A 20799-nucleotide genomic window follows, 5' to 3' on the forward strand; every position below is an offset into this window, starting at 1 on the left:
GTTGACCTTTTCAGACACTTTCCCCAAGTGCATTGCAGTCCTTGCCAGAGAAATGGACTTTCAGTTCTAGGAAAGAAGGATCGTTAGCTCCCACAAAGAGAACCCCCAAACGGAGGGTGGACGGAGATGAAATCTGCAATCTCAGCCCTCTGATAATCGATGAGTCTGACTCTGTCCAGATTCAGACTTAGCTAATAACCAACAGGAAAGTGAAGCTACCAAACTTCCAATTCTAGAATTCCTGGCCATCTCCTCTGGGAAACAGCCAAAAACAGACTATAGAGGGAGAATGTTTTAAGAAAACTCTCTAAGTTCTGGATGTGATGCATGGCTCAGGGCAGTCCTGAGATGATTTCTGAAGCCAAGGCCTGGTCAGCGACCATGTGAGCCCCAGGCCCCCCCCTTACCTGATGCTGCAGTGGTGGGGGTGCTGGCCGGCGCGGGCTGCGAGGGGCTGCTGCTTTCGGTCATCAGGCACGGGTTGCTGCCATTGCTCTCTCTCTTGACAAGCAGCTCGGCAGCGCTGGGCAACGGGATGGGGTGGCTTATCCCCAGTTCTTCCTCCTGGGCCTGCTGCCTTCTCAGGGCCACCTGGAAGCACAGGGCAGCCCGTCAGCCTCCCGCGATCCAGAATCACTTGCACAGCTTTGCCAAACCCCCCCCGGAGCCCCGGTCACCCCAGATATCATGATTCATGAGCTCCAGGACTATACAGGCTGAGATTCTCTCATTCTTTTTGAATGCTACCCAGGTAACCAGGATGTGCAGCCAGAGCTGAGAAATGGCGTCTAGCCCACAGTAGGTCAAAAAATGTCTGTTACACAAATGAGTACGTAGAGCAGAAACTAAGGTTGGCTAGGGAGGATCAGGAAAAACTGTAGAGTCAGCCAAGCAGAGGAGTTCCATCTGAAGAGAAGTCAGCATTGATAGATTAGGAAGGAAGGAGAATGGGATCGCTCACTCCTTCACACCACACATTTGTAAAAGGCCACTGTACTGGGGCCAGCGACCAGCAAGATACAGTAAGATTAGATTAGATCCCAAGGTACTCACTGTTTAAAAGCAGAAAAAGGAGGCAGGCAAACATGCAAAGGCAACTCAACACCAAATGTGGCAAAAACCACGGGAGAAGGACACATCAAGCCCACAGCAGGACTCTGGTGGCAGAAATGGCTTTAAGGGTAAGAATCTGCCGGAAGAGGTACTAGAAGAGGGCCTTGAAGAACAGAATGAGTAACACTTGCACAGGCAAGAATGAAGGAAGGGACAGAACAATCCAAAGCAAGGAAGCAGGGTGGGCAGGAAAGGTAGGGGCTGCAAACCCCAGAGCACCCCCCCCCCAATGGAGGAAGCATACAGAGCTGTAATAGCAGAAAGGGGCTGGAAGAGGGTGTTGAAGTCCCTGGAGAAGGAAGAGGCTGCAGGTAGAAAGAAAGGCAGAGGACAGATCCTCTATGGAAGGAGCGGGAAGTGAGGATGTAAGGGACCTAAATTACCTAAGAGACTCCTCATGGTCCCTCTTCAACTTATCTGCTTTTAAATAACATTGTTAAAGTTTGCAAAAAAAAAAGTGTAAAGAAAATAAATTGTACTTTTGCCTACTACAAGTAACAAAAAAAGAGACTTTCTGTTGAAACTTGACTATTGGTGATAGTGAAACGGGAAAGTAAAACAGCTGTACCTCAGAGGCCAAAACAGAAGCCAAAAGTTGAAATCAAAATGGTAAACCAGAAACGCAACTACTATTTGTTTTAGGAAAATGGTAGTCCAAACTTAGCAAGCTGATAAACTTACAAATAATTTTACTCATAACAAGTCTTCAGCTTACAAAAACATCCTTAAATAATCAATTAACATTACATGATTAAGCTTCAGTCTTGAATTTTCCTGTTATTAACCAAGTTTAGAAACAGAATATTAAGGATTTGACCAAAAAATAGCAACAAAAAAATACCTACAAATCTCTGAAATATGTCAATGCATGCTTATATCCCGATTTACACAAATCCCATACGTGCACAAAATGCACAGGGTATTTATTTTACATGCCATAAACTAAGGACACTTTTATAAAGGTCTCTCAAAGATTTTAAGGAAAAGCTATTTAATAAGGGAAGGTGGGGGGGGCAAGTGATTAAAATCCAATTATTTTACGGTCATACTTAAGATCAAATTCACACTATTTCGAAAAGAATGGCTGGTAGGTGGAATTTCACAGGATTTCATCTAGCACAGCACAAGCCTTCCAGGGTGGAAAATGTTGAAGTTTCATATTATAGAAGTAATCCTGGGTCGCTTTTATTTTTTAACATAGCAAACAGCCTTTTTGCAAGTTGGTGCGCCTATTAATAAAACTTATTCAACACGAATGGCCCTACTTAAATACATGTTTTTATTACATTCTGAGGACAAGCCTCCTCCCAAGCATACTCTCCGCACTCGATATTTAAGCCAACAACTCATGTTGAGACGATTTTTCTACGTACAAATACAACTTCAACGTCCCTAAGTCTTTTTCAGTAAACTCACTGTGATGCATTTTAACGCTACATCAGGATAATCTTTTCACCCACTATGGATGACGCTAAAAACCCATAAAAAAGCAGCTAAGGAAAACCTGTATGCCCATGATTGCACTTCATATATCCAGCTTAAAAACACATTTTTAAAAACCGAGATGTCCATAAAAACCATGATCTTTAGGCATTTACACAGTCTTTGTTAAACACTCCTACACGAATTCTTTTCCACGGAGGATATTTACACGTTCCCAGTGAAAAGTAGCGCATCGTTAGTAAACATTTCTTTTGGTATCTTTTCATCTTAAATCAACGGTCTTAAAAGGAGGAAACAAATTTTAGCTGGAAAGAACGTGTATTACTCCCTCCTAAAAAATCCGTTCAGAAGGACACCAAACGACGCGGACAACTTCGGGTTAAGATGCTCAACTCCTGCCCTGCTTCGGGCGTTTTAAAAAGAACTACAGACGGACGAACCCTCAAAGCCGTGCCATTTCCCCCCCTGCGCTTCCTTCTAAAAACTCTTGGGTGTGTTTGAAAACCGACGCAGGGGAACTCGTACCTGAGCCCGGTCGAGGGGACAAAGCCGAAAGCTAACACTACCTCCGCGGCGCTCAAAATGGCTGGGGCGCGCGGCGCGGGCCCGCGGACGGCGAGCTCGGAGAGGGCGCCGGGAGCTCGGCGGGGACCACGCGGCGCCGGCGCGCGCTGCCGCGACTTTTCCAGAACCACGCGACGCGCACGGCACCCGGAAGAGCGGCGGCCGCCGTCCCCGAGAGTCGCCCGAGTGGGCGCCCTCCGCACCCTCTGCAGGGTGAACGCTAGTCCCTGCTCGGGGGCGGGGGTCCTAGGGCCTCCCGAGGCGGGCGCGCTCCCCAACTCTCTGCTCCGACCGCGGGATCGGAGATCCGCGGGACCCCCCTCCCCCCGCCCCGCGGCGGGGCGACCCCGGCAACTCCCTGCTCGGAAAGCCGGAGCAGAGATCCTGGGGAGCTCCGAGGGCGCGAACCCCGCGACTCTGTGCTCTGAGAAAAGGAGCGGAGATCCTAGGAATTCTGGGGAGCTCCGAGGGCGCGAACCCCGCGACTCTGTGCTCTAAGGAGCGGAGATCCTAGGAATTCTGGGGAGCTCCGAGGGCGCGAACCCCGCGACTCTGTGCTCTAAGGAGCGGAGATCCTAGGAATTCTGGGGAGCTCCGAGGGCGCGAACCCCGCGACTCTGTGCTCTGAGAAAAGGAGCGGAGATACTAGGAATTCTGGGGAGCTCCGAGGGCGCGAACCCCGCAACTCTGTGCTCTAAGGAGCGGAGATCCTAGGAATTCTGGGGGAGCTCCGAGGGCGCGAACCCCGCGACTCTGCAGGAGGGCGGGATCAGGGACTCCCGAACAGAGCGAACCCCGCAACTTGCTGTTCCCGAAGCAGGATCGGAGACCCTGGGGATGGATCCTTGGGACCTCCGACGGGGTGAACCCCCTAACTCTGGGGGAGGGCGGGGTCAGGGATCCCGGGACTCTCAACGGAGGGAACGCCGCAACCCTCTGCTCTGAAAGAGGGATCGGAGGTCCTGGGGAAACCCAATGGGCCGACCCCGCAACTCTACTCAAGGTCGGGGTCAGGGATCCCTCGGAGGCCGAGCAAACCCCGCAACCTCCCTGCCCCGCGGCCCGGATCCCGGAGGACTGCCGGCTCTGCGAGCCCGGCGTGGCGCGAATCTGGGAGCCCCGGGCCCCGCGCGCCGCGGCCGTCGGCGAGCTCCACCGCCTCTCCCCGGAACCCCGGCACCGCGTGGCTCCCGCCCGGCCCGGGGGACTTTAAGTTGGTGTCCGGACGCCCGCACTCACCTGCGCGGCCATCACGCGCTGTCTCTCAGCGATCAGGTTGCACTTCTTGCACTGGCAGTCCCGCCACATGCAGAAGCGCTTGTGGCCCTTGAGCGGCGACGCGTAGCCGTGGTTCCTGCATCGCGCGCACTTGGGCAGCCGCGGGGACTTCTTGCTCCCGGAGCCCATGCCCGACGCCCCCGAGCCTGAGCCGCCGCCGCCGCCGCCCCCGGCGCCCGCGCCACCGCTATTCCCAAGCAGCGCCCCAGCCGCTTTGCCAAAGCCCCCGGCCTTGCCCTGCGGGGGTGCCCCGGCGGCGTGCGGGGCCTCCGAAGATGCAGAGGGCTTGCTGAAGGCGTCGTCGTTGGGCATGCTGCCCCAGCGAGAAGTGAGAGGACCCTCCGGGGCGCTCTCGGCTCTGGAGTGGCTGCAAGGGACCAGCACTGCCAACCGCGAGGCTCCCGAGGGCAAGGCGCAGGAGGCGTGTGCGCTGCAACCCGAGGTGCAGCCCGAGTGGCGAGGTCTGGACACACAACGCCTAGACTGGTGGGGGGTTGTGCCTTTTTTTTTCTTTTGGCGCGCGCGGCGCAGAACTTTTGGATACTTTTCAGAACGTTCCCGGGACTGCCTGGGCGGGAGAGGGCGCGAGGGAATGCAGCCACGCCCCCCAACTCCAGCCACCGGGTTCCCGCTGGGAGCCAGCTTGCGCTGGCTGCAAACACCGAGGGCGTGGCTGCAGGGGGCTGCAGACGCGCCTTGAGGTGCAGAGCGGCCGGCGCTAGTGCGATCTCCGCGCTCTCCCAGGCGCCAGGGCGCACGGAGGGAGCTGAGCTCCCAGGTCAGGAATGCAGTTGTGCATCCTAGTGGTGCACGCTGCTTGGAAGAGGTGCAGACCACCCTGTGGGGTCCTCTAGCTCCCTTCCCCCATTCTCCACGTTAGCTCGGTAGGGCAGAGGTTGGCAGAAGCCAACTCGGAAAGCGGGCTCTTTCTCACCTAAGTAGGACACTGAAGGCCTGAGAAAACAGAAATCTCCGCACTTAATCCACAAATAAGACCCTCAAGCGCTCCAAAAACTGGGTCTCTCTGTTCTCCAGTTATTCCTTCCTGCCCTTTGTGTTCATTCGTTCACAGGAGTTCTGCTGCTGGCTCCAGGTAACTCAAATGCATAGTTCCAGCCCCTGTTGCTTCTCGCTGCAGGTACATAAAGTTTCTTGTCTTGAGGCAGCTTCACATAGAATCTGCAGGCACGTGACACTCAGCCTTTAAAAAACCTCATTGGGGTGGGACAGGGGGTGTACTTAACAGATGTAGACATTTATCAAAAATTCATCCCACACTTAAGATCTGTGCATTCATTGTGTGTAATTATACCTCTAAAAACCCTGAGTGGTCTTATAGTCTCCCCCCCCCACCCTCCCCCCACACACCCCGGCCACACCCCGACCCCACCCCTGTGTGCCTCCTCTCTGTTCACTTACACAGCAAATCCATCCCTAAGGCCTGCTGATCAGATCATTTTTCTTTCCACACACCCACAATGTCCCTACAACACCAGCCCTTCCCTTGTCTGGATCTGCAGTAGCTTCCAACTGGACTCCCTATTTCTTAGTCTTCCAGTATATTCCACAAAAACAGCAGCTGGCCCCTTGCAGTGGCTTGGTATTGTTTGCCTTGTGAAAAGCAAAAGTTAAAGACCTAAGACTGTGTTTTAAAGGACTTCAGTGATCTCTCTCTGCCTTTCTCAGCCTCACAGAGTTTCCAACAAGCTTGGAAGAGGTCATTGTTGGCCCTTTATCTGTTTTGCTCAGTGCCACTTCCCTAATCTCACAATGGCCCTTGTCCAGCCAGGGGGCTGCGCTAACATCTCTCCCCCACTCTCCTTGCTTTTCCCCAGTATTGGTTCTCAGGTTCCAAATTCCACACCCCCATCCAAGGGGGGGTTCAGTCTGCAAAGGATGGAGGCCACCCCACTTGGGTTCTCATCAAGGTGGTTATCTGGTTACCCTCCCTTAGCAGATGAGCATTTTCAGCACTGAGCTCTGAAATCCTCCAACCTACTTTTCCCATTCTTATTCTGAAGCCCCCCCTCACAGGCTCTTTCCCTGAGCCTGCATTTTCTCCATTAGTGTTCTCTGGCTGAAAATTATTTCCTAAAGAAGCTTCTAGCTTTACACAATACCTCATATCCTTACCATCAAGCCAGTGAAGCTCTACCAGGATGCAACGATTTATCTCAAAATGGAACCTGTCAAATGATAACCATTATTTTGTTGAGGAATACTCCTAAATCTTCCATTAAAACACACATGCCAATTGCGATTAGCTGCCAATTATCCTTTTCCATATATTTATACTTTAATACATTAGTTAGTGCTGAATTATTCCCAAGGCCCAATCCAATTTAAGAGAATAAAGTAAATGCTGGAAACAGTGACTGTCGAGTCCCAAATTACAGGGGAGCACGTGTTTCTTAGGAGCCTCTTATCACTAGAATCTGTGATGGAGGGATTTAAGGCTACAGACAATTTGGGGCTAGGAACCTGTGTGACCAAGGTATGAAAATGTAGAATGTGATGAAGTTAGTAGCCTAATAAAGTTTTTATTCATAAACCACAGAGGAGGTATCAGGCACAAGATGATCCAAAAGAGAAGTAGGGAGCCCTTAGGGATGAGCAGAGTGGTTCTGGGTATTTTGAGTGGTCTGGCCCTGTTGTCTCCTTTCTTCCCTCTGCTCTTTCCAGAAACCAGATCTTTGAAGGCTGATGATGCAGATCTATATGCACTGAAGTAGACAGAAGGCCAAGACATGCTGATGAGTGTGGGGGGAGGGTCCTTTCCAAAACTTAGGGTTAGGCAAAGACCTCTTAGATATGACACCAAAGCACAAGCGATAAGAGCATAAAGAAAAAAAATTATAAACTGACTTTATCAAGGGGCGCCTGGGTGGCTCAGTTGGTTAAGCGACTGCCTTCGGCTCAGGTCATGATCCTGGAGTCCCGGGATCGAGTCCCGCATCAGGCTCCCTGCTCATCAGGGAGTCTGCTTCTCCCTCTTCCCTCCCCCCTCTCATGGGCTCTCTCTCTCTCTCTCTCTCTCTCATATAAATAAATAAAATCTTTTTTTTTAAAGATTTTATTTATTTATTTGAGACAGAGAGAATGAGAGACAGAGAGCATGAGAGGGAAGAGGGTCAGAGGGAGAAGCAGACTCCCCGCCGAGCAGGGAGCCCGATGCGGGACTCGATCCCGGGACTCCAGGATCATGACCTGAGCCGAAGGCAGTCGCTTAACCAACTGAGCCACCCAGGCGCCCATAAATAAATAAAATCTTAAAAAAAAAACTGACTTTATCAAAATTCAAAACCTTTTTTTTAAGTGTAACTTTTTTTTTTTAATTTTATTTATTTATTTGACAGAGAGAGGGAGATAGCGAGAGCAGGAACACAAGCAGGGGGAGTGGGAGAGGGAGAAGCAGGCATCCTGCCGAGCAGGGAGCCTGACGTGGGACTCGATCCCAGGACCCTGGGATCATGAGCTGAGCCGAAGGCAGGCGCTTAGCGACCGAGCCACCCAGGCACCCAAAATTCAAAACCTTTGTACTTCTAAAGACAGCACTAAGAAACTGAAAAGCCACAGACTGGGAGAAAAATATTTGGAAATCATATATCTGATAAAGGACTTGTACCTAGAATATATTAAACCTCTTGTGATTTAATAAAAAATAGACAAACCAATCAAAAAAATGGGCAACATTTTGAATGGACATTTCACCAAAGAAAATATTCGAATGGCCAATAAGCACATGGAAAGATGCTTGATATCGTCAATCATTAGGGAAATGCAAATAAAAACAACAGTGAAGAATCACTGCATACCCCCTAGGATGGCTATGATCGAAAACACAGACAAGCAGCAAGTATTGGCTAGGATGTAGAGAGATTAGAATTCTCAGATATTGCCAGTGTGAATATAAAAACAGCACAGCCATCTTGGAAAACTTAACCAAATAATTTCACTCCTAGATATCTACCGCAGAAAAATGAAAACATATGTCCACACAAACACTTGGACATGAATATCCATAGCAGCATCACCCACTTGAAACAATCCAAATCCATCAATGCTTGAATGAATAAACAAAATACGGTATATACATCCCATGGACTATTATCTAGTCATCATAAGGGATGAGGCAGTGCTATATGCTATAGCAAGAATGAAACTTGAAAATGGTACACTAAGGAAAAGAAGCCAGATTCAAAATATTGTATGTTCCCATTTATATCAAATGTCCAGAAGAGGCAGATCAATATAGAGATCACCAGGAGCTGGCTGGGAATGGAGAGGAAGTGCAGATGGGTATATGGGGTCTTTCTGGGGGTGATGCAATGGTCTAAAATTGTATTGTGGTCATGGTTGCAAAATTCTGCAAATTTATTAAAATTATTGGTCTGACTAAAATAAGAGAATTTTATGGTATATAAATTATGCCTTGGGGCACCTGGGTAGCTTGGTGAAGCAGCTGCCTTCGGCTCAGGTCATGATCCCGGGGTCCTGGGATTGAGCCTTGTGTTGGGCTCCCTGCTCAGTGGGGAGCCTGCTTCTCCCTCTCCCTCTGCCCATCTCTCTGTTCACGCTCTCTCTCTCTCTCTAATGAATAAAATTTTTAAAAACTATGCCTCAACAAACAAGCAAAAAACACCATGATATACAATGTGGTTCCATTTCTGACATAAAAACTAATGTGAATTTATATCTGCTTGATAGGCTGTTTAGCTCTCCCTGGGTTACCGGATTATGGGGGATAATCTCCTTATACTTTGTTTTGTTTTTATGTTTTTGCAAAGTCGATCCAGGTTCTGGCACCCTCCATTCTGCCTCTCCCCCCATGGCTGTGTGGTGAGGGCTGACATCTGGGTTGGGGCGGAGTGGGCCCAGCCTCAGCCCTGTGGTCAACCTCAGCTGGCCAGCATTCTTAGCATTAGAATTCGGAAACCAAGCTCATTGCACAAAAAATTATTACATGTTGTGCTTTCTAGTAATCATAGTTCTGGGGTGCTTACACTTTACTATCTGATTTTTAAAAACACTTGGTAGGCATTACTTTCTTTTTTTTTTTTAAGATTTTATTTATTTATTTATTTGAGAGAAAGAGAGAGAGAGACAGAGAAACAGCATGAGAGAGGAGAGGGTCAGAGGGAGAAGCAGGCTCCCCGCTGAGCAGAGCCCAATGTGGGACTCGATCCCAGGACTCCAGGATCATGACCTGAGCCGAAGGCAGTTGCTTAACCAACTGAGCCACCCAGGTGCCCGGCAGGCATTACTTTCACCATCAAAAGACACCAAATACCTTAATTTATTAGTGAGGGAGTATAGCATCATATTTAAATGCCTAGCTTTGAATCCCAGCTGTGTGACCTTAGACAAGTTTCTTAACCTCTCTGTGACTCAGTCTGCTTATTTGCAGTAGAAGGATAATAATAATATCTGCCTCAAAGGATTGTTAGAAAGTTAAATTAGTTAATACTCATGAAGTGCTTAGAAAAGTATCTAGCACCCAGTAATAAGTCTGTTGTTGTTGTTGTTGTTGTTGTTATTGTTATTATTATTATTTCCATATTGGAAAGAAAAAAAGGGTGAGAGAAAGCAGGGTACGTATACATATAACCTTCCACATGTTAGTATAATTTAGCGGGGAGTGGGGAGCTGTATTAGAAAGCATCAATGAGGGCGCCTGGGTGGCTCAGTTGGTTGAGCGGCTGCCTTCGGCTCAGGTCATGATCCTGGAGTCCTGGGATCGAGTCCCGCATCGGACTCCCTGCTCAGCAGGGAGTCTGCTTCTCCCTCTGACCCTCCCCCTCTCATGCTCTCTCTATCTCATTCTCTCTCTCAAATAAATAAATAAAATCTTTAAAAAAAAAAAAAAAAGAAAGCATCAATGATAAATTTCATCTGCTTTGCATTTTGTCCATGGAAAGCAGTCCTAGCCCCTGGTCTTGGTGCAACAGGTCACAGGGAAAATTCTCTGTGGTGCTTCTGACCCTATATACGAAGCTAGATACTATATGAGTCAAATTATTCAGCTCGAGGGTCGAGTGTGGAGCCCTGAGTCCGCTGGCCTGAACTAAGGACTCGGTGTACAGCTGTTTGGGGGCAATGCCCCGCGGGACGAGCAGTAGGAATCTAGGCAGGAGTGAGCACGGTAGAGCCCCAGGCACTGCATGCGGGAGAAAGACAGCCCCAGGGATGTGGTCCCGCAGGATCTGAGCAGGCACCAAGCGGAAAACAGGACCTTCTAGGTCATGGGAACAACGGATGGGAGGCTGGACACTGGGAGTGAGCCTGTGGGTTGGGGGAGAGGGCCCAGGCATGTGAGTCTGGAACAGAGGAGTCAAGCTGGAGTCCAGCAGGAGATAAGGGTGGAAAGATAGGGTGGCACCTTGCCTGCCAGTGAGGAATTTGGCTTCTATCCTATAGGCAAATGGAGAAGAATAAGGGTTTTTGTCCTTGAGGTGTTTGAGAAATAAAAGTGGCCGGTCTGCCAATTGCTGGGTGATGTGAACAAGCCACTTAACCTCTCTGGTCGCTATGAGGAGATGACAATATCGGAGGGTTCAGAGTTATTTGCAAGATGCCCAGGACCATGCCTGGCACACACAGACAGAGGATAGAGGATGGCAGTCAGCAAGCGTCCTGGAAAGCGTGGCTGCCTGTGTTTGAGTCCTGGCTTTGCCGCTTACCAGGGAAGTCCCTCACCCTCTCCGAGCCTCCCTTTCTTCATCTGGAAATTGGAAAGGACCTGAGAATTATCATAATGCAATGACTAACATATGTAAAGGGCTTGGGTCAATGTGTGCAAGAGACTGGGCACAATCTTAGTGTGAGCAGTTGATTCAGAATACCACAGCAGGAAGCTTGAACCACCAGCAGAAGGTGGGGGGAACTAGGAGGCGGCTTCTAGGATCTGAGCAGTTGGCTAGTTCTTCCCGAGTAAACTGTTCCCAACAAGGTCAGTAATTAGGAGCCCAGCCTGGAACTTGGAGATGAGGGGCAGAAACTCTGAGTAGCAAGCATCTGTCACAAAGCACACTGTCCACACATTATCTGAGCATCTGGGGCCCGTCTCAGGCCCTAAGACTGAAGGAGGCAACAAGGTGGCACATCAAAAGCAGGCCGAAGAGCATGGGTGGGAGCCCATGGGAGGGAGGAGTCAGCACCCAGGGAGGAGGGCTCTGTGTTACTCAGGGCTGAGGCTTACTGCCTGCAGGGGACCCCCCCACCCGCCTCGGGGCATCCCTGTTTTCTAAGACTGTGCAATGATTGATTTTCACAAGTAATGCCCCCGTGAGTTAGCAACAGAAGTTTAAATCATGTTCTATTCCTTACCTTTAAGAAAAGAATGTAAATATTTTATAATTTTTCCCATGGAACAATTGTTAAAATGTAAACGTTATGACATTTAAAGGGGAAGCTTAAGTTATCTAGAAAAAAGAAGAATCACTCAACTTGAAAGTTAAACGAAGTGATCCACAGAAAATGCACTCAGCCTCCAGAGAAAGTAAAAAATGTATTCTGAAGATAATTGTAGATGACTTTTCAGTATTAACTGCTGTTCTGAGATTGTCAGCAGCATACTGACCCTTTTATATTAACCTAAAGGAAAAGAAATGGCTTGCCATCTTAAGTTTTTCTTGTGGGATCAATTGCTTAAAATTACAAGAAGAAATTTGGTTAAAAATATTTATTTTAGGGACACCTGGGTGGCTCAGTTGCTTAGGTGTGAACTCTTGGTTTCTGCTCAAGGTATGATCTCAGGGTCCTTGGGTGGAGGCTCTCCTCCCTGGACTCCCATTCAGTGGGGAGTCTGCTGGACAGTCTCTCCCTCTGCCCCTCCTCCCACTCGCCCACGTGCTCTCTTGCTCTCTCTCTCTCTGGAATAAATAAATAAAATCTTTTAAAAATAAAGAGCACAAGCAGGGGCAGTGACAGGCAGAGGGTGAAGCAGGCTTCCCGCTGAGCAAGGAGCCTGATGTGGGACTCTACCCCAGGACCTTGGGATCATGACCTGAGCCCTGAAGGCAGATGCTTAACGGACTGAGCCACCCAGGCATCCTAATAAATAAATCTTTAAAAAATATATGTATTTTAGATGGTGATTAAAGAGCACACTTACCATGATGAGCACAGAGTAATGTATAGAATTGCTGAATCACTAAATTCTACCCCCAAAGGTAATATTACACTGTGTGTTAACTAACCGGAATTTAAATGAAAACCAAAAACAGTAACAACAACAACAACAACAAAAAACCCACAAAAAAACCTTATTAAAAAAAGTAAAATGTTAGGTTCAAAAAAATTTGTTTTACAAAGTTTAATTTGGTGGAGAAAGAATAACAATATACCTTTAATGTTTGAGATTTGTAAAGAGCAAACACATTCAAATTGCTATTTTAGGTTTTAACTTACAAATGCCTTCTTTCAATTGACCATTTAAAAACAAAGGTGTCTACTTTTTAATTTTAACAATCCCCCTGAAATTACTGTCTATTTATTTAAGTACTTTCTCATACAGCTAATGTTCTGGTAAATTGAGGCTCTTGCAAGGTTTTCCTGTGCCTTCTGCTGTGATAGTTTTAAAAGACCAGAGGAAACAGTGAACACAAATCCTGAAATAACATTTCATTTAAGAGTTTCAAATGAATTGGAAGTTAAAATGTATATGAACAAAGGTGCTCAGATACATCTCCCATTGGGTTCAATAGCCACTATCTTGCTGATTTCTCAGTTTGCTAACAAAATAAAAAGAAGACAGATAGATTCACAATGCTAATACTGCCAAATAAATAACAATGTAAGTATGCCTGGATTTTCACCATAGGCCTTTCACAGGAGGCAGAGGCACTGAGAATAGTAAAATGAATATTTTGTGGCTGATTCAAAGTTTAAAAATTGAAACTTGGGCGCCTGGGTGGCTCGGTTGGTTGGGCGACTGCCTTCAGCTCAGGTCATGATCCTGGAGTCGCGGGATCGAGTGCCGCATCGGGCTCCCTGCTCAGCAGGGAGTCTGCTTCTCCCTCTCCCGGTCCCCCCTCTCGTGCTCACTCTCTCTCTCTCTCAAATAAATAAAATCTTAAAAAAAAAAAATTGAAACCTTTAGTAGACACATATATCAGTTATTATGTGCTTTAGCAAGCTTTCCCCCCACCCCAAAGAAGACCTTGTCAGGTTTCCACTTTCCCAACAAATAGAAGAAAACTATACTAAGGTTTAGAGATACATTATAAAAAGAAAAAATCATCTAATCCCAGAAGAATGATGGGTCAAGAAGCTAGACAGGGAGGATGACTATGGCATTTGCTGCCAAGATTAGGTTAGACTAACCCTAATCATTATAATTATTGGCACAAATTATTTAAAAATTACCTGCAGGGGCGCCTGGGTGGCTCAGTCCATTGTGGCTGACTCTTGATTTCAGCTCAGGTCGTGATCTCGGGGTCATAGGATCAAGTCCCGCGTCGGGCTCTGCTCTCAGTACAGAGTCGGCTTCAGAGTCTCTCTCTCCCTCTGCCCTTCCCCCACCTCTAAATAAATAAATAAAATCTTAAAAAAAAAACAACTACCTGCAACTATAAAATGACAAGAAATAATTATTTATCTATTTCTATACTACTATCAGTGAATAGTCCCTCTTCCCTGGGACTCCAAGGAGAGAGTCCTTGGTTGGGGCTCTGCCAGCCCACAGCCAGATTTGCCACCACAAGGCGGGCACCATCTTTATGCAGGGCCCCTGCCAGCTAGTATGTTTGCCCTATGTGACTGCCATCTTGTACCCGTGCACTGGTGTGGAGGGGGTCCTGGGCGGCACAAAGAAGCTTCTCCCTGCTCCCTTTCAGGCCCTACTTCCTGCCCAGAAGGCAGGTAGTGTCTGTTTCCCCCCACCCACCCCCACACACTGTGAACTCAAAGGGGTCTCTGCCAGAGAATATGCATAATCAACTGCTGTAGATAGTAGCACAGTGGTGTTGGAGGTGGTGGGTGGTAGGAGTAGAGGGTGGGATTGGTAGCCTTATACTCAGTGAACACTACTGATACGCTCTGAAGTAGGGGTACCAGATAAAATACATAAATATTGCATGGCACATACGTACACTAAAAACTATTTCTCCTTGTTGATCTGAAATTAAAATGCCACTGGGTGTTCTATATCTTTTATTTGCCAAATATGGCAACCCTAATTTTATAAGTCCTGGGAAATACCATTTCCCCAAGTCCTCTTAGGAATAGGAAATTTAAAAAAAAGCACTTTTTTTTTTTTTTTTAAGATTTTATTTACTTATTTGAGAGAGCACAAACACTCCCTGCTGAGCAGGGAGCCCGATGTGGGGCTCGATCCCAGGACCCCAAGATCATGACCTAAGCCAAAGGCAGATGCTTAACCAACTGAGCCACCCTGGCGCCCCCCCAGAAAACCACTTTTGGATTGGGGTCCTCCAGCTATATCTCTGTAGGCCAGATTCAGATGACCGTATGTTTGCTAGAGCCCGTAGGCTAAGAATGGGTTCTACGTTTTGTTTTTTTTTAATTTTTTTAATACTTTATTTATTTATTTGACAGAGATAGAGAGCACAGGCGGGGGGGCGGCAGGCAGAGGGAGAAGCAGGCTCCCCACTGAGCAGGGAGCCCGATGTGGGGCTCAATCCCAGGACCCTGGGATCATGACCTGAGCCGAAAGCAGACGCTTAACTGACTGAGCCACCCAGGCGCCCGGGTTCTACATTTTTAAATGGCTGGAAGAAAATGAAAAGTAGAATTTTTGTGACACAGGAAATTATATGAAATTCAAATTTTGGTGCCTATAAAGTTTTATAGGAACACAATTACACCCACTCCTTTATGTGCTCTCTATAGCTGCTTTGGAGATAGGAGGGCAGGGCCCAGGAGCTGCAACAGAGGCTGTATGGCTCACAAGGCTTAAAATATTTTCTATCTGGTCCTGTTACCTAAAAAGAGTGTGAATCCCTGCTATGGACTTCCATTTGTTTTTGAGGTTCCCAGTATGATTTTTCTTTTTTAAGACAACATTGTAAAATGGGATAACACATTTGGAGGTGCATTCAAAGTCTTTTGTGGACAGCAGGCTTGGTCTAAAATGATGGACCTGTCTTTGCCCCTCAGTTTCCCTCCCTCCCGCCAGGCCCCTCCTGGCTGGTGGCTTAAAGGAGGAATACGACATAGACCCTTTCTTGCCAGAGCTCAGGATTACCAGGGAAGACAGTCACATAAATAAAGTGTTTGGCTGGATACGTACTAAGGAACTGTATCAAGCCTGGGGAGGAGAGGAGTCATGCCAAGCAGGCAGGGAGGGCAAGACTCTTTCAGCCCAAAAGGAGGATAAAAGTACAAATGCATGCAAGCCTAGGATCTACTCCAGACACGAAGAAAGTGGAGAGAAGTTAAGCAACAATTAACAAAATTTGCATAGAGCTTTCCTCAGGTCCAGCGCAGATACAAGTGCTTTCTCTGTTAATTCACTGAATTCTCACAAGGGCTTCTGACATAGGTCCTGTTTACCTCCACATTATAAATGAGGAATCTGACGTCCATGGAGGTTAAGTGGCTTGCCCAATCTAAAAAAAGGAGAATGTCAGGAGATGCACCCAGGCTCACATTCTTGACCACGTTAAGAAAGATCCAGCTGCTCATCCGTTGTCCCTCATAAAGCAGCGGGGGAACAAGTGGGTTGTGGGAACAGAGAGGTGGGATGTTTCTGGGTCCCAGGCTTATCATGGACAAGTGTGCTGTGAAAACTAGTAAAGGGAAACCTCATTTAAAATGGAGATGGGGGAACACCAGCATGGCACAGTTAAGCGACCAACTCTTGATTTTGGCTCAGGTTGTGATCTCAGGGTCCAGAGATAGGGCCTCGCTGGGGGCTCTGCTTGGGATTCTCTCTCTCCCGCACCCTCTGCCCCTCCCCCCGCATGCTCTCTCTCTAAAATTAATAAAACTTAAAAAAATTAAAAATAAGATAAAATAAAATAAAATGGAGTTGGGAAGCCAGAAGGGAGAGCTCTGGGGCCCTACCACTTGCAGACCCCAAGGGGAGGAGACAGTACCTTGCATTCCGAGCGGGAAGAGACCTATACTTTGCTACTCCACCAGCAGGAAGCAAGATATTCTCCTTGCCCAGAAACAGCCCAGCCAATGAGAGACAGTCACAACTCGGCCAATGAGAGGCGGTCACAACTCGGCCAATGAGAGGCGGTCACAACTCGGCCAATGAGAGACGGTCACAACTCGGCTAATGAGAGGCGGTCACAACTCGGCCAATGAGAGGCGGTCACAACTCGGCCAATGAGAGACGGTCACAACTCGGCTAATGAGAGGCGGTCACAACTCGGCCAATGAGAGACGGTCACAACTCGGCCAATGAGAGACAGTCACAACTCGGCCAATGAGAGACAGTCACAACTCGGCCAATGAGAGACAGTCACAACTCGGCCAATGAGAGGCAGTCACATCTCGGCCAATGAGAGGCAGTCACAACTCGGCCAATGAGAAGCCACTATATTTGGAACTGCCGGTTTACTCCAGTTGATATTTTGTTTATAACAGCCCCTCCCAACTCCCCCCTACCCTTTATAGGAAGGTGTTCCTCTCGTCTGTTGTCAGACTTGCCTATTGTTTTCACCCAGCTTTTGTGTGCTGAATGCCATTCTCTGCTGTTCCTAAATAAACTTGTTTTTGCTGGTAAAATAATGTCAGTTTATTTTTTAAGGTGAATAGTGTGAACAGTGATAGCAACTTAATTAGGGTGATCTGCCCTGAGCACTGTTGAAGCCAAAGCAAACGAGGCAAAGGGGCAGGTAATTAACGCCTATTTGCAAAGCAGATGAAAAAATGCTGTAGAAAATCAGAGGAAAGGAGAGGAAGATTCCTGTTCATCAAGGAGTTACGATTGGTGTCAGAGCATCTGGCTTTGAGCTGGCCTTTTGGACACTCGGAAACAAGGGGTGTGAAGTCTAGGAGAGTCTTTTCCAGTGCTGTTTTTGTTTGGTCTTGCTCACAGCTGTGTCTCCACCACCTAGCGCAGGACCTGTGATACCCTAGTAGCTCATTAATGTTTGTTGAATGAATGAGTGGATTTTTTAAAAAGATTTTATTTATTTATTTGAGAGAGAGTGAGAGAATACGAGCAGGGAGAGGGAGAAGCTGACTCCCCTACTGAGCAGGGAGCCCGATGCGGGGCTCTATCCCAGGACCCTGCGATCATGACCTGAGCTGAACGCAGATGCTTAACCGACTGAGCCACCCAGGCGCCTCAACTGAGTGGATTTTAAAATAGGTACATATTTTTGAATGAGTAATACAGCCTTGGGGTTCGAAAGTTAAGAAATTAAAAAAGCTGGAGAATGAGGGGTGCCTGGGTGGCTCAGGCAATTAAGTGTCTGATTCTTGATTTTGGCTTAGGTCATGACCTCAGGGTGGTGAGATTGAGCCCCGTTTTGGGCTCTGCACTCAGTGGGGAGTCTGCTTGACATTCTCTCTCTCCCTCTCCTCTGCCCCTCCCCCTGCCCTCTCTCTCTCTCTCTCTCTCAAATAAAAAATCTTAAAAAAAGCTGGGGCTTTTTTTTCTATATATATAAAGATATATATATCTTTAAGTTTACTAATTTTTAGTAATCTCTACACCCATTGTGGGGCTCAAACTCATAACCTCGAGATCAAGAGTGACACACTCTTCTGACTAAGCCAGCCAGGTGCCCTTCACTGTATATATATATTCTTTTTTTTTTTTTTTAAGATTTTATTTATTCATTTGAGAGCAAGCGAGTGAGAGAGCACGAGCAGGGGGAGGGGCAGAGGGAGAAGACGACTCCCCGCTGAGCAGGGAGCCCAATGCGGGGCTCGATCCCAGGACCCTGGGATCATGACCTGAGCCGAAGGCAGTCGCTTAACTGACCGAGCCACCTAGGTGCCCCGGCTGTGGAGATTAAGTTAAAGAAGAAAATGAGGTGCGGGACAGGGGAAGGAACCACTTCTGGCCTTCATTTCTCGTGCGGCTGGGCGGTGACCCTCAGAATTCTCTTGTGCATGCGCCCTCCACCCATTTACTCTCCCTCCCTTGCCGGGAACAACTGGATGATCTCGAAGTGGGCAACATGGTTGAAGCCTGAAAGCATGATGCTAAGTAACAGACACGTCACAAAGGATCACAAATTGTAGGATTCCATCTATATGAAACGTGCAGAAGAGGCAAATCTAGGGTTGATGGTTTTCTTGGGCTGGGGATTGGGGGCAAATGGGGCAGGAGTGCTAAGGGTACATTTTTGGGGTGATGAAAATGTTCTAAAATTGATGAGGTTGCACAATTGTCAATATACCCAAAACCAGTGAATTAATTGTATACTTTCAATGGGCAAATTTCATGACTTGTGAATTTTACTAAAATAAATTTATTACTTAAAAATGTCCTGGAGAGGGATGCCTGGGTGGCTCAGTGGGTTAAGAGTCTGCCTTCAGCTCGGGTCAGATCCTGGGGTCCTGGGATCGAGTCCTGTATCCGGCTCCCTGCTCAGCGGGGACTCTATTTCTCCCTGGCCTGCCGCTCCCCCTGCTTGTGCTCTCTCTCTCTCTCTCTGACAAATAAATAAAGAAAATCTTTAAAAAAATGCCCTGGAGGGAAAGCAAAGTAGAGGAGGAAGAAGGGACAGAAGGAGTCAGGAGCAGCCGAGAGAAAGGGCCACACTGAAGGTGCGGGTCCCATGTAACAATAGGCACCAAGGCCTAACCCTCAGTAGTGGCTCAGTCTCCAACTGCTGGGTGACCTTAGAAAAGCCCCTTCACCTCTCTGTGCTTTGCCTCATGAAATAATAAAAATGAAATAAAAAGAAAGAGGTGGAACTTAATGACCTAGGGTCTCTTGGCCACCTAAAAGTCTGCAGTGTGCCTCATGCCTCGTGCTGGGGCTGGTGGGGGGAAGCCAGAGATGGGAGGAGAGCAGAGATACCGGCTGGACCTCTCCCCTCCTCTCTTTGCCCTGCTCTGCACCCTGCCCTCCCCTTGAACCCTAGGTGTTTGTTTGGCTTCCCTCAACCCTGAAAGTCCGTGCAAGCAGGGGAGAGTGTGAGGGCTGGGTCAGGTCAGGGTCACGAGGAGGCCCGGACAGGAGCCTCACCCACAGATACGATTCCACTTTCTGGGAGAGATGATCGACCTTGGGAAGGAAGGAACTTGGGAAAATGGATGCAGAGCCAAGGCAAACACTCCAGGCAGAGAGGTGGTTGTCCATCTACTCAAAAGGACAGCTTGGCCATCATTAAGGTAATTAGCATCCTTCAGTATATGAGAGATCACGTAAGTGCATCATTTTTATTGTGGTAGGGTTTACATAAAAGGTACCATTTTAATCATCTTTACGTGTGTGGTTCAGGGGCATTGAAGTACATTGACAAAGTTGTGCAACCATCCCCACCATCCAGCTCTACTTTAACATTTTTAGATGGAAGTAGAAGAAACAGAAACTGCAGGAATCCTAAGTGTTCCCCTCCATGACCGTCTACATTGTATATACCCAGATAACTGCCATCCAGATCAAGCTACACACGGCTCATAGAACTCCAGAAGGCTACCTCTTGACCCCTCCCATCGATGATAGTTTGTTTTGGCTAACTTTAACTCTTTGGGGGGAAGAAAAGTTCTTCTGCAAACAACTTAGGTGGTTTCGCAAATTGCATAGTCAGTATCTCCATGTTTCATTCCTGAAGGTTCAAGTCCCAGTGCACTGGGGCAGGAAGGCACTGTGCTAGGTCAGCGAACACACTGCTCTCCAAGGTTTGCTCGCCTTCAGCCGGCTGGAATCCCCACACGGCGCATCCAGGGGCCAGTTCAGGGACTGAAAAGTTCTCGCTGGAATGTGCTCTAAATTCTCAGTGCCGATGGAACAAACCTTTCTGCGAAACAGAATGCAGAGGGATTTTCTTGCTGCGGGTAACCTGTTGGGGGACCTATCCAAACCTGTGACCCATCAGTGACATCAAAATGTCTGCTGGTTCTGCAACTGCCTTAAAGGGGGCATCGCCTCGCCCTCTTCATCATTCTGTAGCAGAAGCTGAAAGCTAAGGTTAACATGAGCCTATGATTATTTTTTCAGATTTTAAAATTTAATTTCTTATGGCCATGTAATTGACAAAAAAAAAAAAAAAAACCCATTCATTTTAGCTGTGCGCCGAAGAGACTCCAGATCTGTACACGTTGCAAAATGATCACTGCGATACGTCCACTTAACGTCCATCGCCACACACAGCTACAATTTTTTTTATTGTGATGGGAACTTTTAAGATCCACTCTCATAACAACTTTCAAATATATAATACGGTATTATTAACTATAGTCACCATGCTATACATTACATCCCCAGGACTTATTTTATGGCCAGAAGTTTGTACCTTTGACCAC

General features: G+C 47.6%; 1 protein-coding gene across 1 annotated transcript in view; it reads right to left on the reverse strand.

Moving 5' to 3' along the window:
* Window positions 1–4710, reverse strand: part of DMRT1 (doublesex and mab-3 related transcription factor 1) — a 106948-nt gene extending 102238 nt beyond the window's left edge. The window contains exons 1-2 of the mRNA XM_045882188.3: window positions 4360–4710; window positions 408–591 (exon numbers count right to left, since the gene is read on the reverse strand). Coding sequence (XP_045738144.1) covers window positions 408–591; window positions 4360–4710 — 535 coding nt within the window. The remainder of the gene's footprint in view (window positions 1–407; window positions 592–4359) is intronic.
* Between the last annotated feature and the right edge of the window lie 16089 nt (window positions 4711–20799).

This window comes from Mirounga angustirostris, unplaced genomic scaffold, assembly GCF_029215605.1.
Source record: "Mirounga angustirostris isolate CCGP_5_RB_7025 unplaced genomic scaffold, mMirAng1.0.hap1 SCAF_15, whole genome shotgun sequence".
Lineage (NCBI taxonomy): Eukaryota > Metazoa > Chordata > Mammalia > Carnivora > Phocidae > Mirounga > Mirounga angustirostris.